General features: G+C 44.5%; 1 protein-coding gene across 1 annotated transcript; it reads left to right on the forward strand.

Moving 5' to 3' along the window:
* Positions 1 to 184: 184 nt before the first annotated feature.
* Positions 185 to 18,898, forward strand: ZNF101 (zinc finger protein 101). Its single transcript, XM_057300694.2, has 5 exons — positions 185 to 3,252; positions 3,406 to 4,317; positions 13,246 to 13,372; positions 14,109 to 14,169; positions 14,564 to 18,898. Exons 2-5 carry the CDS (start codon positions 3,889 to 3,891, stop codon positions 15,681 to 15,683), a joined length of 1,737 nt encoding a protein of 578 aa, XP_057156677.2. The 5' UTR covers positions 185 to 3,252; positions 3,406 to 3,888; the 3' UTR covers positions 15,684 to 18,898.
* The last annotated feature ends 7,454 nt before the right edge of the window (positions 18,899 to 26,352 follow it).

A 26,352-nucleotide genomic window follows, 5' to 3' on the forward strand; every position in this document is an offset into this window, starting at 1 on the left:
AATTCTCCGGGCGTGGTGGCGGGCGCCTGTAGTCCCAGCTACTCCGGAGCCTGAGGCAGGAGAATGGCGCGAACCGGAGAGGCAGAGCTTGCAGTGAGCGGAGATTGCGCCACTGCCCTCCAGCCTGGGCGACAGAGCGAGACTCTGTCTCCAAAAAAAAAAAAAAAAAAAAGAAATTACCACTTTAACATAAAAAATGAAAAACTGGTGTTTACTTGAAATTATATACTTCTAGGCCGGGCGCGGTGGCTCACCCCTGTAATTCCAGCACTTTGGGAGGCCGAGGCGGGCGGATCACGAGGTCAGGAGCTCGAGACCGTCCTGGCTAACACAGTGAAACCCCGTCTCTACTAAAAATACAAAAAATTAGCCGGGCGTGGTTGCAGGCGCCTGTAGTCCCAGCTACTCGGGAGGCTGAGGCAGGAGAATGGCCTGAACCTGGGAGGCGGAGCTTGCAGTGAGCCGAGATCGCGCCACTGCACTCCAGCCTGGGCGACAGAGCGAGACTCTGTCTCAAAAAAAAAAAAAAAAGAAATTATATAGTTCTATATTATTAACTGTACTGTTGCATAAATGCTATTTGAACAAAACCACAATAGGACTACTTAACTACCAATTAGTAGGATTAAACAGTATGTGTGACAAACAGTAACAATATTTTATGTTTCTTTTTGTCCTCTGATACAGCAAATTTATTTAAACTTAAAATTTATTGGGTATTTAAATTTTGTAGCTTATATTGTTGCATATTCTTTTTTTAATTTTTCGAGATGAAGTCTCACTCTGTCGCCCAGGCTGGAGTGCAGTGGCGCGATGTCCGCTCACTGCAAACTCCACTTTCCGCGTTCAATCGATTCTCCCATTTCAGCCTCCCAAGTAACTGGGATTACAGGCGCATGCCACCGCTCCGGCTAATTTTTGTACTTTTTTTTTTAGACGGAGTCTCACTCTGTTGCCCAGGCTGGAGTGCGGTGGTGCGATCTCAGCTCACTGCAACCTACGCCTCCTGGGTTCCAGCGGTTCTCCTGCCTCAGCCTCCTGGGTAGCTGGGACTACAGGCGCGTGCCACTATGCCTGGCTGATTTTTTGTATTTTCAGTAGAGATGGGGGTTTCACTATGTTGGCCGGGTTGGTCTCGAACTCCTGACCTTGTGATCCGCCCACTTTGGTCTCCCAAAGTGCTAGGATTACAGGTGTGAGCCAGCGCTCCCAGTCTAATGTTTTGTGTTTTTAGTAGAGACGGGTTTCGCCATGTTGGCCAGTCTGGTCTCAAACTCATGGCCTCTAATGATCTGGCCGCCTCAGTCTCCCAAAGTGCTAGGATTACAGGTGTGAGCCACAGTGCCCGGTCCTAGTCTTGTTTTGTTTTCTTGGGACGGAGTCTCACTCTTGCCCAAGCTGGAGTGCAGTGTTGCAATCTAGGCTCACTGCAACCTCTGCCTCTTGGGTTCAAATGATTCTCCTGCCTCAGCCTCCTTAGTAGCTGGAATTACAGGCATGAACCACCATGCCTGCTCATTTTTGTATTTTTAGGAGAGACAGGGTTTCACCATGTTGGCCAGGCTGGTCTGGAACTCCTGTCCTGGCCTCAAGAGATCTGCCTGCCTCGACTTCCCAAAGTGCTACAGGTGTCACCCGCTGCGGCCACCCACTGCATATTTTTTTTTTTTTTTTTTTGAGACAGAGTCTCACTCTGTTGTCAGGCTGGAGGCTGGAGTGCAGTGGCGTGATCTCAGCTCACTGCAACCTCTGCCCTCCGAGTTCAAGCGATTCTCCTGCCTCAGCCTCCCGAGTAGCTGGGATTACAGGCGCCTGCCACTGCACTCAGCTAATTTTTTGTATTTTTAGTAGAGACGGGGTTTCACCTTCTTGGCCAGGCTGAGTCTTGACGAGTCTTGAACTCCTGACCTCGTGATCCACCCGCCTCGGACTCCCAAAGTGCTGGGATTACAGGCGTGAACCACCGGGCCCGGCCCTGTTTTTTTGTTTTTTTTTTGTTTTTGAGATGGAGTCATGCTCTGTCGCCCAGGCGCAATGCTGTGATCTTGGCTCACTGCAACCTCCGCCTCCTGGGTTCAAGCAATTCTCCTGCCTCAGCCTTCTTAGTAGCTAGGATTACAGGCATGCGCCACCATACCCGGCTAATTTTTGTAATTTTAGTAGAGACGGTGTTTCACCATGTTGGGCAGGCTGGTCTCCTACTCCTGACCTCATGATCCGCCTGCCTGGGCCTCCCAGAGTGCTGGGATTACAGGCGTGAGCCACCGTGCCCGGCTGCATATTCTTAAGATACATGACTTCGTAAAAGCAGAAAGGAAATGTAATAGGACTTAATAATCACATAGTATCAAATAAGATAATCTTCAGTAAAAATAGGAATGACATGTTTCTGTCCCATGATACAGTTCGGTATACTTACTTTTTCAGTTTTTTCTCCAATATTAATTCTTTCCCATACAAGGTCCAAGCTTCTGCTCTTGGAGTCTGGGACTGGACCCCTTTCTGGTAGCAATACCTTTATAGAATGTTTACTCCAGGCCGGGCACGGTGGCTCATGCCTGTAATCCCAGCACTTTGGGAGGCCAAGGCGGGCAGATCACGAGTTCAGGAGATCGAGACCATCCTGGCTAACACGGTGAAACCCCGTCTCTACTAAAAATACAAAAAAAAAAAAAAAAATTGGCCGGGCATAGTGGCACATGCCTGTAGTTCCAGCTACTCAGACTCGGGAGGCTGAGGCAAGAGAATCTCTTGAACCTGGGAGGCAGAGGTTGCAATGAGCTGAGATCGTGCCACTGCACTCCAGCCTGGGCGACAGAGCCAGACTCCGTCTCAAAAAATAGAAAAAAAAAAGTGGTTTACTCCAGTTTTTCCCTGCATTTAATAATTTTGTTCCCTTTAAGGCATGTTTTTATTTTCTTGGCTGAAAAGGAGTAGCCTGAGAAGAAGTAAGGTGTAGGAAGCCTTGGCCATGGGACCAATAGCCTCATCTTAAATTCCTGATCTCTGGAGGACATCAGGGCCTCCTACCTGTTCCATTGTGACCTGGGAATCTCTCCAGCTCCAAGGTGGAGGGATGGCTTCACTGAACACGGAGTCTGGAATTCCATGCACACTCATGTGACCGGTGTTCCGGAAAAAGAAGCAGGAGGCGGCTGGGCGCGGTGGCTCACGCCTGTAATCCCAGCACTTTGAGAGGCCGAGGCCGGCGGATCACGAGATCAGGAGTTCGAGACCAGCCTGGCCAACATGGTGAAACCCCATTTCTACTAAAAATACAAAAATTAGCCGGGAGTGGTGGTGGGCGCCTGTAATCGCAGCTACCCGGGAGGCTGAGGCAGGAGAATCGCTTGAAACCGGAAAGCGGAGGTTGCAATTAGCTGAGATCGTGCCATTGCATTCCAGCCTGGGCAACAAGAGCGAAACTCCGTCTCAAAAAAAAAAAAAAAAAAAAAAAGCAGCAGGAAGGACCCACTGAGTACAGGAAGCCGACAGGGCCTGCTCCGGAAAACCAGGAGCTGTAAGGTCAGCCGAAAGGACGAAGAGACCTGAAGTCAATCAAGTAAGTTTTATTAACCTGCTGGGCTGCTCCCCCACAGTTAGAGGAGGCAGCCCCGCTTACAGACTACAGCAGGGCTTTATAGGGCGAGGAACTGGGCTGGGGTGTGAGAACTGAGTCGGGGGTGCAGGTGTCCTGACCGCATCCTGGAGATGTTTTTGCCAGCTTTGTTATGCAAGGTGGGCAGGTGTTGTGACCGCATCCTGGAACTGTCTGCCGGTTCAGCTGAAGTCTTTTGAACAGTTACTGGAGGGGTCAGTGGGGAGGAGGTCTACTTCTAGCCCGGGGGGAGTTGTGTGGCGGTCACAAAGGACTGTATTGTAAGACTGATGGGGGAAGGAGGGGAACAGTCTGGTTGGGTTGACCCTAACAGGAGCAAGTTCTGCTTCCATGCAAGTCCAGGTCCAAGGTCCCAGCGAGGGGCTGTGGGTAGCACCTGTCAGTCACACCCCACACAGCGGGCGGATTATCTGAGGATTCCGATCACCTCTCCTGTCGCTCAAGCCCCAGGGGCGGGACCTGGGGCACCAGCCTGTCAGAGGCGCTGTGCGGCAAACTGTCCAATCAGGTGCGCCGGGAGGAGGGGCAACTTCCAAAGCCCGAAGCGGTCTCATTTCCCGCCGGCCCCTCATTCGGGTCCGGATTTTAGTTCCTCGGGGAGCCCCTGGTGCCCCGGATACGGCAGATTCTGTCGTGTGGGACCTGTTCTGGCTGCTCCAGCCCCAGGGAGGACCCAGGACACCCGGAAGCCGGAAATGGTGAGCGTGCGGAGCCGGGCGTCCGGAGACCTGAGGAGGAGCTGGTCGGAACCGGCAGTGGCTGGACCTGGGCCTCCCCGCGGCGACTGTGGGGGTCTGGGACCCGAGTCCCCCAGGCGCAGCTCGACCCTTGGTCCCCTCGGTCGCCGGGTGGAGCTGGACCAGCCGCCGGGACCCCGGGTGTCCTGTCCCGGCCCCGGAGCCCTCTCAGGGCAGCTCCGCGCCCGCAGCCCCGCGTCTCCCCAGATCGTGCGGGGGCCTCAGGAGGGTCTTAGGGGGAATCCCGCCTCGGGTGTGGGGTTCGTGCGGGAGGAGCCGTGGCCTGTGGGGTCCCCAGTTCCTCCTCCCTTAGGCGGTCCCCGTTTCCTTCGGAGTCTTCCAAAGGTGTGGGAAGCTGGGTTTCAAACCCACGACCCCGTCCCCCAGCCTCGCTCCTCCCAGGGCTGCAGTAAATCCCTAAATTTCCCCGCATTCCCCAACCCTAAGTTCTCCCTCCAGTACATCCACTTCACATTATTATTATTATCATTATTTCTATTATTTTTGAGACGGAGTCTCACTCTGTCGCCCAGGCTGGAGTGCAGTGGCACTGTCTGGGCTCACTGCAGCCTCCGTCTTCCGGGTTCAAGTGATTCTCCTGCCTCAGCCTCCTGAGTAGCTGGAATTACAGGTGCCCGCCACCACGTCCGGCTGACTTGTATTTTCAGTAGAGACAGGTTCACCATGTTGGCCGTGCTGAAGTCCTGATCTCAGGTATCTGCCTGCCTCGGTCTCCCAAAGTGCTGGGATTACAGGCTTGAGCCACTGCGCCTGGCAAGACCCAGTGTTTTAACTGTCATCTTTTCCAAGGAGCCCTAGATGGCACTTCTTAAAAAGTTCATTTTCCGTTTGTGAACATTTCACACGCGAGCAAAGCAGAAAATAACCCCCTGACACTCCGATGTTAAAAAAAAAAAATCACTGTGCCTGCCCTCTTTTTACCTTCCCTAGGCGCGGCCACCTTATCAGACAGTCTTTGGGTGGAGGCTCCTCTTGGGAACTTCACAGGGTATTGGGTCCTCAGCCCACCCTCCTATCTTTCTGGTCCTGGGTTTCAGGACCGTCCAGGGACTTCTTCCAGCTGCCCTCGGAAGAACGGGTGAAAAGTCTGTCCTGGCGTGGTTAATCTTTCCTGGTTGTTTGATGAGCCTCCTAGGGAGGAGCTCTTGTCTTTTGAAAAGAAGTTTCCTTAGGAAATTCCAGAGGGATTCCCTGCTGGCCCTTGGGGGTGGGGTGGGGCCAGAAACAGTAGAAAGAAACTTCTCCCTTCTGAGGCAGCTCAGGCTGGCATGCAGTGGCACAGTCATGGCTTACTACGGCCTCAACCTCTGGGGCCCAAGCAACCCTCCTGCCTCAGTCTCCCAAGAAGCTGGGACCACAGGCATGGGCCACGCCCGGCTAGTTTTTATTTTTTGTAGAGACAAGGTCTCACTATGTTGCCCAGTCTGCTCTGGAAGTCAAAAGCGATTCTCCTGCCCAGGTGGCTCACGCCTGTAATTCCAGCACTTTGGGAGGTTGGGGCGGGAAGATCTCTTGAGCCCAGAAGTTTGAGACCAGCCTGGGCAACGTGGCGAGACCCCATTTATACAACAAATACAAAAATTAGCCGAGTATGGTGGCGCATGCCTGTAGTCTCAGCTACTCAGGAGACTGAGGTGGGAGAGCCACCTGAACCCGGGGAGGTTGAGACTGCCGTTAGCTGTGATTGCGCCACTGCACTGACGACAGAGTGAGACCCTGTCTTTAAAAAAAAAAAGGAAATCTTCCATTATGGCTGCAGAATATGAATACATTCCCACAAAAAAAAAGGCATGGTAGGTCGGGCGCGATGGCTCACGCCTGTAATCCCAACACTTTGGGAGGCAGAGGCAGGCGGATCACGAGGTCAGGAGATCGAGACCATCCTGGCTAACACGGGGAAACCCCGTCTCTACTAAAAATACAAAAAAATTAGCCAGGCGTGGTGGCGAGCGCCTGTAGTCCCAGATATTCTGGAGGCTGAGGCAGGAGAATGGCGTGAATCCGGGAGGCGGAGCTTGCCGTGAGCTGGAGATCGCGCCACTGCACTCCAGCCTGCGCGACAGAGCGAGACTCCATCTCAAAAAATAAATAATAAAAAAAGGCATGGTAGATAAGCAGAAATTAGTGATTTACAAAGATTCACCAGCACATCAGCTCCTCTCCTTTGCAGGTTGGGGAATTTGTGATGGTGGATAACTCTGTTCTGTTTTGTGTTATCTGGATTTGACAGATTAACGCTGAATCCTTTGGGATAAGTTTGGCAACATCTAGAAGTAGTCAGATATGATCTTTTGTTTACTGAATAGTTTATTATGGAAAAAATACTGAATGACATCTGAAAGTGATAGATACTCATCTCTTTTCATAAGGATACTAATCTTACTCCTAGGGCTCTCTCATGATCTCATGTAATCCCAGTTATTTCCCAGAGTTGCTGCCCGTAATATTAATACCATCACCTTAGGTGTTAGGATTTTTTTTTTTTTTTTTTTTTTGAGACAGAGTCTTGCTCTGTCGCCCAGGCTGGAGTGCAGTGGCGCGATCTCGGCTCACTGCAAGCTCCGCCTCCCGGGTTCACGCCATTCTCCTGCCTCTGCCTCCCGAGTAGCTGGGACTACAGGTGCCCGCCATTACGCCCGGCTAATTTTTTGTATTTTTAGTAGAGACGGGGTTTCCCCGTGTTAGCCAGGATGGTCTCGATCTCCTGACCTCGTGATCCGCCCGCCTCGGCCTCCCAAAGTGCTGGGATTACAGGCGTGAGCCACCGTGCCCGGCAGATATTTTTCAACGTATGCTTTTTACATCATAATCATTTTATTCATGAGACATTTTCAGACTTCAAGAAAAATTTCAGTAGGCTTTGTTCTTTTCTAAAAATTGACTTCAACGGCTTGTAACGGCAATTCAAGATGAACTGAGGGCAGGAACACTGGCAAACACCTGTAATTCTAGGTACTTGAGAGGCTGAGGCGGGAGAATCGATTTAGCCCAGGAGTTCAAGTCCAGCCTGGGCAACATAGTGAGACCCCCATCTCTTAAAAAAATGTGTGTGTGTATATATATATAAATTATATGTATGATTACATATATAATATATTTATAAGTTGTATGATTATATATATTTATAAATTTTATGTATGATTATATATATATTTATAAATTTATTTATTTTATTTTTTTACTTTCGAGACAAAGTCTTGCCCTGTTGCCCAGGCTGGAGTGCAATGGTACAATCTCGGCTCACTACAACCTCCGCTAAAGCGATTCTCCTGCCTCAGCCCTCCCCCACGCCCGGTAGCTGAACCCGGTAGCTGAATCCTGAGTAGCTGGGATTACAGGTGCCCTCCACCACGCCTAGCTAATTTTTTTTAGCTTTAGTAGAGACAGGGTTTTGCCATGTTGGCCAGGCTGGTCTCGAACTCCTGACCTCATGGTCCTCCTGCGTCGGCCTCCCATAGTGTTGGGATTACAGGCGTGAACCATCACATTCAGCCCTATATGCATTTTAGAACGGGCTTTTTTTTTGGGGGGGGGGTCTCTGTTGCCCAGGCTGGAGTGCGGTGGCACGATCTCAGCTCATTGCAACCTCCGCCTCCCAGGTTCAAACGATTTTCCTGCCTCAGCCTCCCAAGTACCTGGGATTACAGGCACCTGCCACCACGCCCAGCCAATTTTTTGTATTTTTAGTAGACACGGGGTTTCAACATGTTGGCTAGGCCAGTCTGAAACTCCTGAGCTCAGGCAATCCTCCCACTTCGACCTCCCAAAGTGTTGGGATTATAGGCATGAGCCACTGTGACTGGCTGGTATTTTTATTTCTGAAAAAAGAAAACAAAACAAAAAAAACCAGACATGGGATTTTGATAGGGATTGTATTGAATTTGCAGATCATTTTGGGAAGTAGTACCTTCCAAATAATGTAAAGTCTTTTTTTTTTTCTTTGACACAGAGTCTTGCTCTATCACCCAGACTGGAATGCAGTGGCACGGTCTTGGCTCACTGCAACCTCCACTTCCTGGTTTCAAGCGATTCTCCTGCCTCAGCCTCCTGAGTAGCTGGGACTACAAGCGCATGCCACCACGCCTGGCTAATTTTTTTTTTGTATTCTTAGTAGAGATGGGATTTTACCATGTTGGCCAGGCTGGTCTCAAACTCCTGACCTCAGGTGATTTGCCTGCCTTGGCCTCCCAAAGTGGTGGGATTACAGATATGAACCAATGTGCTGGCTTTTTTTTTTTTTTTTTTAATTGGAGTCTTGCTCTGTCGCCGAGGCTGGGGTTCAGTGGCATGATCTCAGCTCACTGCAACCTCCACCTTCTGGGTTCAAGCAATTCTTCTGTCTCAGTCTCCGGAGTAGCTGGGATTACAGGCATGTGCCACCACACCTGGCTAATTTTTGTATTTTCGGTAGAGACAGGGTTTCATCATGTTAGCCAGGCTGGTCTTGAACTCCTGACCTTGTAATCCACCCACCTCGGCCTCCCAAAGTGCTAGGGTTGCAGGCATGAGCCACCGCACCTGGCCGAATAATGTAAAGTCTTCGAACACATGAACACAAGATATTTTTCAATTTGTCTTTAATTTCATTCAGCAACATTTTGTTGTTTTTAGTGTACAAGTCGTTTTTCGACTTCTTGGTTTTGTAATTTCTAAGCGTTCAATTCTTTTTTTTTTTTTTTTTTTTTTTTGAGACAGAGTCTCACTCTATTGCCCAGTCTGGGCTATTTGGTGTCCTGGGTTTCATATTTGTTGAGGTTTTTAAAATTATTATTATTATTATTATTTTGAGACGGAGTCTTGCTTTGTTGCCCAGGATGGAGTGCAGTGGTGCGATCTCAGCTCACTGCAACCTCTGTCTCCTGAGTTCAAGTGATTCTCCTGCCTCAGCCTCCCAAGTAGTTGGGATTACAGGTGCCTGCCACCGCGCCCAACTAATTTTTGTATTTTTAGTAGAGACGGGGTTTCACCATCTTGGCCAGGCTGGTCTTGAACTCCTAACCTTTTGATCCACCTGCCTTTGCCTCCCAAAGTGCTGGGATTACAGATGTGAGTCACCGCGCCTGGCCTATTCAATTCTTTTTGGTGCTATTGTTTGTGGTATTGTTTTCTTAATTTCTTTTTCACATTATTCAGTTTTGGTGCATATAAATGTAGCTGACTTTTTTGGTCTTGAGACAGTCTACCTCTGTTGCCCAGACTGGAGTACAATGGTGTGATCTCGGCTCACTGCAACCTCTGCCTCCTGGGTTCAAGTGATTCTCCTGCCTTAGCCTCTCGAATAGCTGGGACTACAGGCGTGGGCTACCACACCTGGCTGATTGTGTATTTTTAGTAGAGATGGGGTTTCACCATGCTGGTCAGGCTGGTCTTGAACTTCTCACCTCAAGTGATCTACTCGCCTGGACCTCCCGAAGTGCTGGGATTACAGGCGTGAGCCACCGCACCCAGCCCCATTGTTTTTCATATTTGAACCATCCTTGCATTTTGCGGATAAATCTCTCTTGATGATGTCATATAATCCTTTAAATATGCTGTCAGGTATGATTTGCTAGCATTTATTTGAGGATTTTTTGCATTGATATTCATAAAGGGCATTTGTAGTTTTGTTTTTTGTAGTGTCTGTCTTTGGTGTCAGCATAATTTTGACCTCATAGAGGGAGTTTGGAAATGTCCCCTCTTCAGTTTTGGAAGAGTTTGAGGAGGATTGATAGCAATTCTTTTTTAAATTTTTGGTGGATTTCAGCAGTGAAACTATTTGGTGTCCTGGGTTTTGTATTCGTTGAGGTTTTTAAAATTATTATTATTATTATTTTGAGATGGAGTCTCGTTTTGTCGCCCAGGATGGAGTGCAGTGGCGCCATCTCGGCTCACTGCAACCTCTGCCTCCCAGGTTCACGCCATTGTCCTGCCTCAACCTCCCCAGTAGCTGGGACTACAGGTGCCTGCCTCCACGCCAGGCTACTTTTTTGCGTTTTTAGTAGAGACGGGGTTTCACCGTGTTAGCCAGGATGGTCTCAATTTCCTGACCTTGTGATCCACCCTCCTCTGCCTCCCAAAGTGCTGGGGTTACAGGCGTGAGCCACCGCGCCCAGCCAATTTATTATTTTTCTTAATTTATTTTATTTTTTTGAGATGGAGTTTCACTCTTGTTGCCCAGGCTGGAGTGTAATGGCATGATCTCGGCTCACTGCAACCTCCGCCTCCCGGGTTCATGCGATTCTCCTGCCTCTGCCTCCCAAGTAGCTGGGATTACCGGCGTCCACCACCACGCCCAGGTAATTTTTTGTATTTTTAGTAGAGACGGAGTTTCACCATGTTGGCTAGGCTGGCCTCGAACTCCTGACTTAAGGGGATCCACCCGCCTTGGCCTCCCAAAGTGCTGGGATTACAGGCATGAGCCACCGTGCCTGGCTTTTTTTTTTTTTTTATTACTATGCCAATCTCCTGCTACTACAGCTCTGTTCAGATTTTTTGTTTTTTCATGACTCAGTCTTGGTATATTGTGTAGGTGTAGACATTTGTCCACGTAATCAGTTATATAATTTACTGAAGTATTCTAAAGGACTTCTGAAATTAAGCCTGAGTTGTACAGTTTTTTGTCCTCTGCTATATGTATGTATTCTGCTGCTGTTGCTGTGAGTGTAAGGGGTGAGGTGAGGGGAATCATTCTGTTGACCTATGACTTAGCCTCATTTAAAGATAATAGGCCAGGCACAGTGGCTTATGCGTGTAGTCCCAGCACTTTCAGAGGCGAAGGTGGGCAGATCGCTTTAGCCCAGGAGTTTGAGAGGAGCCTGGGCAACACAGGGAGAGCCTATCTCTACAAAAAATACAAAAATTAGCTGGGTGTGGTGGTGCCCACCTGTAGTAGGGAACAAGGTGGGATGATCACTTGAGCCTGGGAGGTTAAGACTGCAGGGGCCATGATTGTACCACTGCACTCTAGTCTGGACAACAGAGTGAGATCCTATCTCAAAAAATATTATATCAATCTTTATTTATTTATTTATTTATTTGGAGACAAAGTCTCACTCTGTCACCCAGGCCGGAGTGCAGTAACACAATCCTAGCTCACTGCAATCTTGAATTCCTGGGCTCAAGCAATCCTCCTGCCTTAACTTCCCAAGTAGCTGGGACCACAGACACCTGCTAACATACCCTGCTAATGTTTTAAAAAAATTTTTCTAGAGGTGGCTATAACTTTTAATTTTTTTGTTTTTTGAGGTGGAGTCTTGCTCTGTTGCCCAGGCCCACCACGCCAGGCTAATTTTTCTATTTTTAATAGAGACCAGTTTTCACTATGTAGGCCAGGCTGGTCTTTAACTCCTGACCTCAAGTGGTCCACCCTACTACTCTACATGCCTGCTCTGTTATTAACCAAGTTTTCATATGAATACTGGCCCATTGAAGACTCTCTTCTTTTTCCTTGATCTATTTGTTTATCTCTCTGCTAATAGTATGCTGTCCTGAATGTGATGGTTTGGAAATCTTTGGTGTTAGGTAAGCCATCCACCTGCTATTCAGAAGGCTTTGACAATTATTAGATGTTAATTCCTGCACACCAGGTGGTGGGAGGTTTGGAAAAGTAGCTTTTGTTGACCTAAAATGTCTGTTTTGGGGATTTTTTTTTTTTTTTTTTTTTTTTTTTTTTTGAGACAGCGTCTCGCTCTGTTGCCCAGGCTGGAGTGCAGTGGCATGATCTCAGCTGACTGTAATCTCCGCTTCCTGGGTTCAAGTGATTCTTCTGTCTCAGCCTCCCAAATAGCTGGGACTACAGGCATGCGCCATCACGCCTGGCTAATTTTTTGTATTTTTAGTAGAGATGGGGTTTCACCATGTTGGCCAGGCTGGTCTCAAACTCCTGTCCTCAAGTGATCCACCTGCCTCGGCCTCCCAAAGTGCTGGGATTACAGGTGTGAGTCACCACACCCAGCTATATTGGGTATTTATGAAGTTTTATAAGGATATCATTTGGAAGAAGGGACATCTTATTGAGTTTTTTCTAGGAACACATGTTATCTTTCCACTTACTCCATACTGCTTTGACATTACCTGACAGAAATTTTAAAATTCTTCCATTAGGACAATTAAATATTGATCATGAATCTTATTTACTACTTGATTAAATTTGGTCTAGAGTAAACTGCTTGCAAGCTTCAGGATATTCTCTCTTGGTATAACCACATGGGATGAGCTCAGTTCCCCAGTGGACAAGTTGTGACAACACGTGTGACATATTGTCTCCCAGGAAAGCTCATTAAAGACTCTGTGCCCAGAGTGTTTTTCTGGGGCTAGTGCCCTAGGCACCGCTTCTAGTTTGGAACAAAAGAGTAGGCTTTCAGAAGGAAAACAGTTCAGTCAGTACCATCCTGTCTGTCAATACCATAAACCGTTTAGCCACAGTAAGCCACTTTGTCACTTAAGTTGATGGGATCCCTCTTGTAGTCTAAGTTGACCCCGATAGTAGCAAAGGTCGAACTTGGTGAACAGGCCTTTCTAAGGATACCCAGACTCAGGACTGCTGAAATGAGCACTGTCTGCACACCAGGTGGTGGGAGTTTGTTGTGACAGGTACTAGAGATCCACTCTGCAAAGAGCATTTGGGGCAACGCAGCAGCACAACTGACTCCCTGGACCCACCACAGAGAGGGTGGTCCTCCTCTGTGGCTGGCTCTCTGAGTAGGTCAGTTCTCACACTGGAACTGCTGCGAGGGAGGAAGTGCGTGTAGATAGAGAGGAGGAGGCCGATGACTCAATCATGGAGTGAGTGTTTGGAGAGCCTGGCGTCATGGGATCACTCATGTATTGAGTAGAGATCCCCAGTGCTGAGTCTCACCCCTCCTCCTCCACACCTGTGGGATGTTTCAGGACTCAGTGGCCTTTGAGGATGTGGCTGTGAACTTCACCCAGGAGGAGTGGGCTTTGCTGAGTCCTTCCCAGAAGAATCTCTACAGAGATGTGACGCTGGAAACCTTCAGGAACCTGACCTCAGTCGGTAAGAAGGACATTTCCTTCCTTAGTCAATTAGAAGACAAGTGTGCTTTGGTCACCAGGGTGGTTGCACAGTTTGGAATGTGGAAAGAGAATACGTTGGTGAATAAATGGGGCATCGTGGGCCAGGTACAGTGGCTTACCCTTGTAATCCTCGTGCTTTGGGAAGCCACGGTGGGAAGATTGCTTGCGTCCAGGAGTTTGAGACCAGCCTGGGCAACATGATGAGACCCTGTCTCTTTAAAAAAAAAAAAAAAAAAAGTGGGGGGTGGGCAATTGTGGCAGCTCACGCCTATAATCCCAGCACTTTGGGATAATGTTGAGATAATGTTGAGAAATGCAGAAGTATTGCTGGGTGTGATGGCTCCTGCCTGTAATCCCAGCACTTTGGGAGGCTGAGGCAGGTGGATCACCTGAGGTCAAGAGTTTGAGACCAGCCTGGTCAACATGGCGAAACCTCATCTCTACTAAAAATACAAAATTAGCTGGGTGTGGTAGTGCATACCTGTAATCCCAGCTACTCGGGAGGCTGAGGCAGGAGACTCACTAGAACTCAGGAGGCGGAGGCTGCAGTGAGCAGAGATTGCGTCACTGCACTCCAGCCTGGGTGGCAGAGTGAGACTTTGTCTCCAAAAAAAAAAAAAATCAGGCATTGTGGCAGTGTTTAATGAACTTAGAACCTAGTGATTTTTCTGTAATTTTAAATAATTCATAATAATTTCTCTGGGTCTACATTTTAGGAATCCAATGGAAAGACCAGGACATTGAGAATCTGTACCAAAATCTGGGGATTAAGCTAAGGTAATCTCCACTCACAAGAGGAAGCAGTGTCTCTTGAGGGAATCTTAGTAGGTCAGGAAAATTTTTTAAAAAATACAAGACAAATAAGTACAATGTTAGGTTTTTAACTGATTATTAGAAGATTGCCACCAAAAATCTATCCTTCAATGTAATGTAGATGTTGAGTGTCTGGACAGGGTACTAAGAATCTGTGACATGGATGTCACTGTTTGGATAATTGCTATGGGGAGCTGGGTAGCAGAATCATCAGTACACTTCCTTTCTAATAATTCTGACCCAGGAGAAAACCTCCACTTTTCCTGATTTTGGTAGCAGCATAAGTCTTAAGACATGTCAATTAGTAGAAAAGCATTAATAAACCAAGCATTGATAATGCGTTTGTCATTTTTCATAGAAGTCTGGTGGAGAGGCTCTGTGGACGTAAAGAAGGGAATGAACACAGAGAAACTTTCAGCCAGATTCCTGATTGTCACCTGAACAAGAAAAGTCATACTGGAGTGAAACCATGCAAATGCAGCGTGTGTGGGAAAGTCTTCCTCCGTCATTCATTCCTGGACAGGCACCTGAGAGCTCATGCTGGACACAAACGATCTGAGTGTGGTGGGGAATGGAGAGAGACGCCCCGTAAACAGAAACAACATGGGAAAGCCTCCATTTCCCCCAGTAGTGGTGCACGGCGCACAGTAACACCAACTCGAAAGAGACCTTATGAATGCAAGGTGTGCGGGAAAGCCTTTAATTCTCCCAATTTATTTCAAATCCATCAAAGAACTCACACTGGAAAGAGGTCCTATAAATGTAGGGAAATAGTGAGAGCCTTCACGGTTTCCAGTTTCTTTCGAAAACATGGAAAAATGCATACTGGAGAAAAACGCTATGAATGTAAATACTGTGGAAAACCTATCGATTATCCCAGTTTATTTCAAATTCATGTTAGAACTCACACTGGAGAAAAACCTTACAAATGTAAACAATGTGCTAAAGCCTTCATTTCCGCAGGTTACCTTCGGACACATGAAATCAGATCTCACGCGCTGGAGAAATCCCACCAATGTCAGGAATGTGGGAAAAAACTCAGTTGTTCCAGTTCCCTTCACAGACATGAAAGAACTCATAGTGGAGGAAAACTCTATGAATGTCAAAAATGTGCCAAAGTCTTTAGATGTCCCACGTCCCTTCAAGCACATGAAAGAGCTCACACTGGAGAAAGACCTTATGAATGTAATAAATGTGGTAAAACCTTCAATTATCCCAGTTGTTTTCGAAGACATAAAAAAACTCATAGTGGAGAAAAGCCATATGAATGTACAAGGTGTGGTAAAGCCTTTGGGTGGTGCAGTTCCCTCCGAAGACATGAAATGACTCACACTGGAGAAAAACCCTTTGATTGTAAACAGTGTGGTAAAGTCTTTACTTTTTCAAATTACCTTAGACTTCATGAAAGAACTCATTTGGCCGGGCGTAGCCAGTGCTTTGGCAGGAGGCAGGGGGATCACCTGAGCCCAGGAGTTTGAGACCAGCCTGGGCAACATAAGAAGGCCCCATATCGGCTGGGTACGGTGGCTCACGCTTGTAATCCCAGCACTTTGGGAGGCTGAGGCGGGTGGATCACCTGAGGTCAGGAGTTCAAGACCAGCCTGGCCAACATGGTGAAACCCCGTCTCTACTAAAAATACAAAAAAATTAACTGGGCATGGTGGTGGGCACCTGTAATCCCAGCTACTCGGGAGGCCGAGGCAGGAGAATCGCTTGAACCTGGGAGGTGGAGGTTGCAGTGAGCCGAGATCACGCCATTGCACTCCAGCCTGGGCGACAAAAGTGAGACTCCATCACACACACACACAAAAGCCCCATATCGCCTGGTGGCTCATGCCTGTAAAACCAGCACTTTGGGAAGCCGAGGTGGGTGGATCATGAGGTCCAGAGATGGAGACTATCTTGGCCAACATGGTGAAACCCCATCTCTACTAAAAATACAAAAATTAGCCAGGCGTGGTGGTGTGTGCCTGTAGTCCCAGCTACTCGGGAGGCTGAGGCAGGAGAATTGCTTGAACCAGGGACTTGGAGGTTGCAGTGAGCCAAGATCGCGCCGCTGCACTCCAGCCTGGTGACAGAGCGAGACTTCGTCTCAAAACAAACAAAAAAAAGAAGGCCCCGTATCTCCAAAGAAAAAAAAAATTAACTGGGTGAGGTGGTGCATCCCTGTAGTTCTAGCTGCTCAGAAAGCTGAGGTGGGAGGAACCCTTGAGCCTGGGAGGTTGAGGCTGCAGTGAGCTGAGATCGTGCCACTACACTCCAGCCTGGATGACGGTGACACTCTGTCTCAGAAAAAAAGGGAAAGAAATAATTCTCATTTATACAGGAGAGAAATCCTATGAATGTAAGGAATATGGGAATACATTCAGTTTCCAAAGATATGAAAAGACTAACTGGAAAAAAAGCCAAAGACCTCAGATATTCCAGTTCTATTCAGAGCCATAAAAGGACTCATACTGGAGAAAAATTGTAGAAATGTACAGAATATGGGGAAACTCATTGCTCTCATCTCCATTCAAAGACACGTGTCAGTGCACACTGGAGATGGATGGTATGAATCGAAGAATACACACTGGATGGAAACGTTAGTAGTTTGGAAAATACAGGAAACTTCAATTTTAACAATAATTAAAATTCACATGGGCTGTGCACAGTGGCTCTCGCCTGTAATCCCAGCATTTTGGGAGGCTGGGGTGGGTAGATTGCTTGAGGCCAGGTATTCAAGACCAGCCTGGCAACCTGGAGAAATCCCATGTATACAAAAAATAGAAAAGTTAGCCAGGGATGATGGTGTTCGCCTGTAGTCCCAGCTACTCAGGAAGCTGAGGTGGGAGGATTGCTTGAGTTTGGGAGGTCGAGGTTGCAGTGAGTGGAGATTGCGCCACTGGACTCCAGCCTGGGCGACAGCGAGACCCTGTCTAAAAAATTAATCATGTGAGAACATCCACTCGAAAGAAATCCTATAAACGTAAGTAATTTTGAAAGCCTGATGCAAATTAATTATTATATAATGCTCAAAAACTTAATCATGAATGAGTTATTACACAAAGTTATATAGCATTTATCAGTGGCTCATTCTTTTTTCTTTTTTCTTTTTTTTTTTTTTGAGATGGAGTTTTGCTCTGTCGCCCAGGCTGGAGTGCAGTGGCACAATCTCGGCTCACTGCAACCTCCGCCTCCTGGGTGCGAGCAATTTTCCTGCCTCAGCCTCCTGAGTAACTGGGATTATAAGCACATGCCACCACACCTGGCTAATTTTTTTGTATTTTTAGTAGAGATGGGGCTTCACCATGTGGTTCAGGCTGGTCTCAGACTCCTGACCTTGTGATCCGCCCTCCTTGGCCTCCCAAAGTGCTGAGATTACAGGTGTGAGCCACCGCGCCTGGCCTTTTTTTTTTTTTTTTCCTGAGACACAGTCTCACTCTGTTGCCCAGGCTAGAGTGCAGTGGTGCGATCTTGACTCACTGTAGCCTCTGACTTCTGGGTTCAAGCAATTCTCCTGCTTCAGTCTCCGAAGCATCTGGGATTATAGGCGCACGCCACCATGCCCAGCTAAATTTTTGGTATTTTTGTAGAAACAGGGTTTTTCCACATTGGCCAGGCTGGTCTTGAACTCCTGACCTCAAGGAATCCATCCTCTTCAGCCTCGCAAAGTGCTGAGATTATAGGCATGAGACACCTTGCCCGGCCCCTGTGACTCATTCTTAAAAAGGATCTTTGGATTATGGGTTTCCACTTTTGCAAGGAAATGTGAGAATGATACTCTTTAAGCAGTGGTACCTGAGGTTTAATAGGAAGTGTTTTTATCCTAAGTTAGTTAATAAAATTTTTTTCTATCCATTTTAGTTTTCATTTTTTTTCTATCCATTTTAAAGTGTTGGATCTGTGGGTGAAGTGAAATTTATTTCTAATATGTAAGCAGGTTTAATTTTTATGTAGTGTTTAATTGTTCTGTGATGAATGGGCCATTACAAAATGAGTCTATTTTTGTTTGTTTTCTTTTGTTTTTGAGACTGAGTCTTGCTCTGTCGCCAGGCTGAAGTGTAGTGGCGCGATCTTGGCTCACTGCAGCCTCCACCTCCCGGGTTCAAGTAATCCCCCTGCCTCAGCCTCCTGAGTAGCTGGGACTACAGGCGCGTGCCGACATGCCTGGCTAATTTTTTGTATTTTAGTAGAGATGGGGTTTCATTGTACTGGCCAGGATGGTCTTGATTTCCTGACCTTGTGATCCACCCCACCTTGGCCTCCCAAAGTGCTGAGATTACAGGAGTGAGCCACTGCGCCCGGCCCATGAGTCTTTATTAATAGAGATTTCTTACTGGTGTTATGTGGCAGATTCTGCATATTCCTCACCCATCATATGTATTCCACTTTCCTTTATTATGGGGAAAACTACTCTTTTTGGCATGATACAATGTTGACTCCATTTTCTTTGCTAATAAGGACTTGGTATCAATTTATCAGTATGTAAAGTTTACCATAGAGTATTGTCTCATGTGAATCATTCCCATTTTTTGCTCTTTACTCTTTGTCGTTATTTCTGAGTACTATTTGGATGGTTCATTTTGACTTAAGGATAGCCCTGTGATATGACAATATTTTTATCTAATCTGATGGAGAAAGCATTTAGTCTCCTGATAAGTATGATGTTAGCTGCAGGTTTTTAATAAATGCCTTAATTCAGTTTGAAGAAGTTCCCTTCTGTTCATTATTTATTGAGTGTTTCATCAAGTTGTATTGAACTTTTTTGCATCTATTGGGATGATCCCCCCCTTTTTTTTTTTTTTTTTTGGAAACAAAGTTTCACGCTTCTTGCCCAGGCTGGAGTGCAGTGGCACAATCTTGGCTCACTGCAACCTCCGCCTCCCAGGTTCAAGTGATTCTCCTGCCTCAGCCTCCCAAGTAGCTGGGATTACAGGTGCCCTCCACCACGCCTGGCTAATTTTTTGTATTTTTAGTACAGGTCAGGTTTCACCATGTTGGCCAGGCTGGTCTCGAACTCCTGACCTCAGGTGATCTGCCCGCCTCAGCCTCCCAAAGATCCTGTGGTGTTTAGTCAGTTTTGCATTGCTGTAAAGCAATGCCTGACACTGGGTAATTTGTAAAGTAGAGATTTCATTGGCTCACGATTCTGCAGGTTATAGAGGAAGCATGGTATCACATCTGCTGAGTTTCTGGTGAGGCCTCAGAGCTCTTACTCTTGGCAGAAGGTGAAGTGGGAGTAGGTATGTCACAAGGCAAGAGTAGGAGCAAGGGAGAGAGAGGGGGAGGTCTCAGACTCTCTTGAGTGAGCATTCACTCATCCCTAAGGGATGGTGCTAGGCTATTCATGACGGATCAGCCCCAATGGTATGATACTTCCCACTAGGCCCAACAGCCAACACTGGGGATCACATTTCTTTTTTTTTTTTTTTTTGAGATGGAGGTTTGCTCTGTCGCCGATGCTGGAGTACAATGGCGCGATCTTGGCTCACTGCAACCTCCGCCTCCTGGGTTCAAGTGAGTCTCCTGTCTCAGCCTCCCAAGTAGCTGGGATTACAGGCACACCACTACGCCCAGCTAATTTTTGTATTTTTAGTAGAGATAGGTTTTCACCATGTTGGTCAGCCTGGTCTCGATCTCCTGACCTCGTGATCCGCCCGCCTTGGCCTTCCAAAGTGTTGGGATTACAGGCGTGAGCCACTGTGCCCAGCCTGGGGATCACATTTCAACAAGAGATTTGGAGAGGACACATCTAAGCCATATAATTCCACCCCTATCCCTCCAAATCTCATATTCTCATATTGCAGAATACAATAATCCCTTCTCAATAGTCACCCAGAGTCTTAACTCATTCCAGCATTAACTCAAAAGTCAAAAGTCTCACATGAGACTCATGAAATGAAATGTCCATATTGTGGGGGTGGGGGGGCGGGACGGAGTAAAACTGCAGGGCCTTTGTATGCAATCAATTAACTTGTTATTAGCTTAAAATAGACTTCGATAGCTAAGATTCTTTATGTAACCCTCATGGTAGCCCAGAAGAGAAAACCTATAGCAGATACGCAAAAGAGAAAGGAATCAAAGCAGAAAATCATTAACTCTCAAAGAGAGACAGAAAGAGGAAGAAAGGAACAAAGGATCTATAAAACAGTGAGAAAACAGTTAAAATGGGAATAGTAAGTCTTAACCTATCAACAATTACTTTATTTTTTATTTTATTTTATTTTATTTTTTGAGACAGAGTCTCACTCTGTTGCCTAGGTTGGAGTGCAGTGGCTGGCGCGATCTCAGCTCACTGCAACCTCCGCCTCATTGGTTCACGCCATTCTCCTGCCTCAGCCTCCTGAGTAGCTGGGATTACAGGTGCCTACCACCACACTGAGCTAATTTTTGTATTTTTAGTAGAGACGGGGTTTCACCTTGTTGGCCAGGCTGATCTCGAACTCCTGACCTCAGGTGATCTGCCCGCTTCTGCCTCCCAAAATGCTGGGATTACAAGCGTGAGCCACCATGCCTGGCCTCTATTTATTTAGAGATAAGTTCTCGCTCTGTCGCCCAGGCTGGAGTGCAGTGGCATGATCTCACCTCACTGCAACCTCTGCCTCCCAGGTTCAAGCGATTCTCCTGTCTCAGCCTCCTGAGTAGCTGGGGTTACAAGCACATGCCACCACACCTGGCTAATTTTTGTATTTTTAGTAGAGACGGGGTTTTACCATGTTGGCCAGGCTGGTCTTGTGACCTCAAGTGATCTGCCTGCCTCAACCTCCCAAAGTGCTGAGATTACAGGTGTGAGCCACCATGCTTGGCCAACAATTACTTTAAATGTAAATGGATTAAATTTCCAATCAAAATATATAGAGTGGCTGAATAGATTTTTAAAACACATGAAAAACACTACTGAACTATAAGCTACCTACAAGAGACTCCCTTCATTATTATTATTACTATTCTTTGACACAGAGTCTTGCTGTGTTGCCCAGGCTGGAGTACACTGGCACGATCTTGGCTAACTGTAACCTCTGCTTCCTGGGTTCAAGTGATTCTTCTGCCTCAGCCTCCTGAGTAGCTGGAACTACAGGCATGCACCACCATGCCCAGCTAATTTTTGTATTTTTAGTAGAGACAGTGTTTCACCATGTTGGCTAGGCTGGTCTCGAACTCCTGACCTCATGATCTGCCTGCCTCAGCATCCCAAAGTGCTAGGATTACAGGTGTGAGCCACGACTCCCTTCATTTTTATTTTTTATTTTTTGAGACAGAGTCTTGCTCTGTCGCTCAGGCTGGAGTGCAATGGTGCGATCTTGGCTCACTGCAAACTCTGCCTCCTGGGTTCAAGGGATTCTCCTGCCTTAGGCTCCAGAGTAGCTGGGATTACAGGCGTGCTCCATCACACCCGGCTAATTTTTTGTATTTTTAGTAGAAACGGGGTTTCACCATGTTGGCCAGGCTGGTTTCTAACTCCTGACCTTGTGATCCACCCGCCTCGGCCTCCGAAAGTGCTGGGATCATAGGCGTGAGCCACTGCGCTCAGCCACGACTCCCTTCATTTTTAAGGATATACTGGTCGGGCGCAGTGGCTTACACTTTGGGAAGCCAAGACAGGCAGATCACTTGACCCCAGGAGGTCGAGGCTGCAGTGAGCTGTGATTGTGCCACCGCGCTCGAGCCTGGGCAATGGAGACCCTGCCTCAAAAAAAAAAAAAAAGGTATATGCAAACAATGTAATATTCCTTAGCCTTATAAAAGGACATCCTTTTACATGCTACAACATGGATGAACTTTGAGGACATTATGCAGAAATAAGCCACTCGCGAAAAGACAAATACTGTGTGATCCTACACAGATGATCCATGGAAAATTGTCGAATTCATAAAATCAGAAACTGAATGTTAGTTGCTAGCAGGTAAGGAGGAGAGGGGGAAGTGAGGATCTGTTATTCAGTGGGTACAGAGTTTCAGTTTTGCCAGATGAAAACTTTCTGGAGATTGGTTGCAACCCCAGGTTAGTATAGTTGGTATTACTGATCTGTACGCTTAAAAATCATTAAGGACTGGGCATGGTGGCTCACACCTGCAATTCCAGCACTTTGGGAGGCTGAGGCGGCCAGATCACTTGAGGTCAGGAGTTCGAGACCAGCCTGGCAAGCATGGCGAAACCCTGTCTCTACTAAAAATACAAAAATTAGCCAGGCGTCGTGACACATACCTGTAATCCCAGCTACTCGGGAGGCTGAGGCACGAGAATCGCTTGAACCCAGGAGATGAAGTTGGAGTGAGCCGAGATCGTGCCACTGCACTCCAGCCTGGGACACAGCAAGACTATGTCTCCAAAATAAAATAAAATAATAAAAAATATATAAAATGGACATACACACATAGCCCTTCAGACAAACAAAATCACGACCTTGTCACTGCACATACAGCTGCAGACACAACCAACTCACAAGCCCTCCAGAGTAATGTCCCAGTGACACCAACGGATTCCCCCAGGCAGGCAGAGCCCAGGCCCTTGGCACTCCATCCCTACCGGCACTCCATCCCTACTGCTTTCCCTCCCTCCTGGGGACTAAGGCCCATCTGATACATTTTTTATTATATATATAATATATTTATATATATTATTTATATTAAATATTAATATATTTTTATTTATATAATATATAAATTATATATTTATCTATTACATTAATATATATTTATCTATTACATTAATATATATTTATCTATTACATTAATATATATTTATATATAAGTTATATATTTATATATCAATATATTTATATATAAATATATAAAAATTATATATAATATAATATATAAATATTATATTAATATATTTTTATATATAAATATATATTTATATATAAATAAATATATATTTATATACAAATAAATTATATATTTATATACAAATAAATTATATATATTTATATACAAATAAATTATATATTTATATTATATATTTATATACAAATAAATTATATATTTATATTTATATACAAATAAATTATATATACACAAATTATATATTTATATATAAATAAATTATATATTTATATATAAATATTTATATATATAAATTTATATTTATATATAAATTATATATTTATTATATATTTATATATAAATAAACTATATTATATATTTATATATAAACTATATATTATATATTTATATATAAACTATATATTTATTATATATTTATATATAAACTATATATTTATTATATATTTATATATAAACTATATATTTATTATATACTTATATATAATAAACTATATATTTACATTATATATTTATATATAATAAACTATATATTATATATTTATATATAAATTATATATTTATGTTATATATTTATATATAAATAAATTATATATTTATGTTATATATTTATATATAAATAAATTATATATTTATGTTATATATTTATATATAAATAAATTATATATTTATGTTATATATAAATTATGTTATATATTTATATATTTATACATAAATAAATTATATATTTATACATAAATAAATTATTTATTTATGTATAAATATATAAATAAATTATTTATTTATATATTTATACATAAATAAATTATATATTTATGTTATATATTTATATATAAATAAATTATATATTTATGTCATATATTTATATATAAATATATATTTATGTCATATATTTATATATAAATATATATTTATGTCATATATTTATATATAAATATATATTTATGTCATATATTTATATATAAATATATATTTATGTCATATATTTATATATAAATATATATTTATGTTATATATTTATATATAAATATATATTTATGTTATATATTTATATATAAATATATATTTATGTTATATATTTATATATAAAATTATATATAAATATATATTTATGTTATATATTTATATATAAATAAATTATATATTTATGTTATATATTTATATTTAAATAAATTATATATTTATGTTATATATTTATATATAAATAAATTATATATTTATGTTATATATTTATATATAAATAAATTATATATTTATGTTATATATTTATATATAAATAAATTATATATTTATGTTATATATTTATATATAAATAAATTATATATTTATGTTATATATTTATATATAAATAAATTATATATTTATGTTATATATTTACATATAAATAAATTATATATTTATGTTATATATTTACATATAAATAAATTATATATTTATGTTATATATTTACATATAAATAAATTATATATTTATGTTATATATTTATATATAAATATAATTTAAAATATATATTTATATATATTTATATTTTGAGATGGAGTCTCGCTCTGTCACCCAGGCTGGGGTGCAATGGCGCGATCTCGGCTCACTGCAATCTCTGCCTCCCGAGTTGAAGCGATTCTCCTGCCTCAGCCTCCAGAGTAGCTGGGGCTACAGCTACTCATAAAGATATGAGACCTCATACCTTTTTTTTTTTTTTTTTTTTTTTTTAGATGGAGTCTCACTCTGTCGCCCAGGCTGGAGTGCAATGGCATGATCTCGGCTCACTGCAACTTCCACCTCCCGGGTTCAAGCAATTCTTGTGCCTCAGCTTCCTGAGTAGTTGGAATTACAGGCCCCTCCCACCACGCCCAGTTAATTTTTGTATTTTTAGTAGAGATGGGGTTTTGCCCTGTTGGTCAGGCTGGTCTCGAACTCCTGACCACATGTGATCTGCCTGCCTCGGCCTCCGAAAGTGCTGGGATTACAGGCATGAGCCACTGCGCCTGTCCCAGAGACCCCCATATCTTAAAAAATTAAATTAGCTGGGTGTGGTGGCGTGTGCCTGTGGCCTCTGAGGCAGGAGGATAACTTGAGGCCTGAATTTGTGACTAGCCTGGGCAATATAGTGAGACCTGGTCTCTTAAAAAAATACTAAATCTTTATCATTTACAAAGAAATGGGAACTCTGAGACCCCACCAGTTTAAATAAGTTTACGTGGCCCAATGTAAGTTAAACAGGGTGTTCCAGGATTGGAACTTATTTTTAATTTTAGAGATGGTCTCACTCTATCTGGAGTGTGGTGGCATGATGATGGCTCACTGTAGCCTTAAACTGGGCTCAAGCGATCCTCCAGCCTCAGACTTCCAAGTAACTGGGACCACAGGCTCTATCAACCACACTTGGCTATCTATCTATCTATCATCTATCTATCTGTCTGTCTGTCTATCTATCTATCTATCTGTCTTATCTATACAGAGTTTCGCTCTTGTTGCCCAGGCTGGAGTGCAATGTTGTGCTCTCAGCTCACTGCAATCTCTACCTCCTGGGTTCAAGCAATTCTCATGCCTCAGCCTCCCGAGCAGCTGGGGTTATAGGCTTGAGCCACCACTCCCTGCTAATTTTTTGTATTTTTAGTACAGATGGGGTTTTGATATATGGGTTAGGTTGGTCTCGAACTCCTGTCCTTAAGTGATCCACCTGCCTTGGCCTCCTAAAGTGTTTGGATTACAGGTGGAGCCATTGCACCTGGCCAGATAAAAGTTTATACTGCTCTTTTTCTCTCTAGTTTTTTTTTTTTTTTTTTTTTCTAGACAGAGTTTCACTCTTTTTGCCCAGGCTGGAGTGCAATGGCGTGATCTCGGCTCACCACAACCTCCACCTCCCGGGTTCAAGTGATTCTCCTGCCTCAGCCTCCTGAGTAGCTGGGATTACAGGCATGTGCCACCACGCCTGGCTAATTTTGTATTTTTAGTAGAGACGGGGGTTTCTCCATGTTGGTCAGGCTGGTCTCGAACTCCTGACTTCAGGTGATCCGCCTGTCTTGGCCTCCCGAAGGACCGAGATTACAGGCATGAGCCACCACGCCCGGCTTTCTTTTTTTTTTTTGAGATGGAGTCTCGCCCTGTTGCCCAGGCTGGAGTGCAGTGGTGCAATCTCGGCTCACTGCAACCTCTGCCTCCTGGGTTCAAGCGGTTCTCTGCCCCAGCCTCCCGAGTAGCTGGGATTACAGGCACCCGCCACCACGCCTGGCTAATTTTTGTATTTTTAGTAGAGACGGGGTTTCACCATGTTGGTCTGGCTGGTCTCTAACTCTTGACCTTGTGATCTGCTCGCCTCAGCCTCTCAAAGTGCTGGGATTACAGGCTTGAGCCACCACGCCCGCCCGGCCCTCTCTAGTTT

Source organism: Pan paniscus, chromosome 20, assembly GCF_029289425.2.
Source record: "Pan paniscus chromosome 20, NHGRI_mPanPan1-v2.0_pri, whole genome shotgun sequence".
In the NCBI taxonomy this organism is placed as follows: domain Eukaryota; kingdom Metazoa; phylum Chordata; class Mammalia; order Primates; family Hominidae; genus Pan; species Pan paniscus.

Coding starts and splice junctions, on each gene's coding strand:
- ZNF101 (XM_057300694.2), top strand. CDS start 3,889: ATGGGGGAAGGAGGGGAACAGTCTGGTTGGGTTGACCCTAACAGGAGC. Junction 4,318..13,245: donor ACACCCGGAAGCCGGAAATG/GTGAGCGTGCGG, acceptor GGGATGTTTCAG/GACTCAGTGGCCTTTGAGGA. Junction 14,170..14,563: donor AATCTGGGGATTAAGCTAAG/GTAATCTCCACT, acceptor CATTTTTCATAG/AAGTCTGGTGGAGAGGCTCT.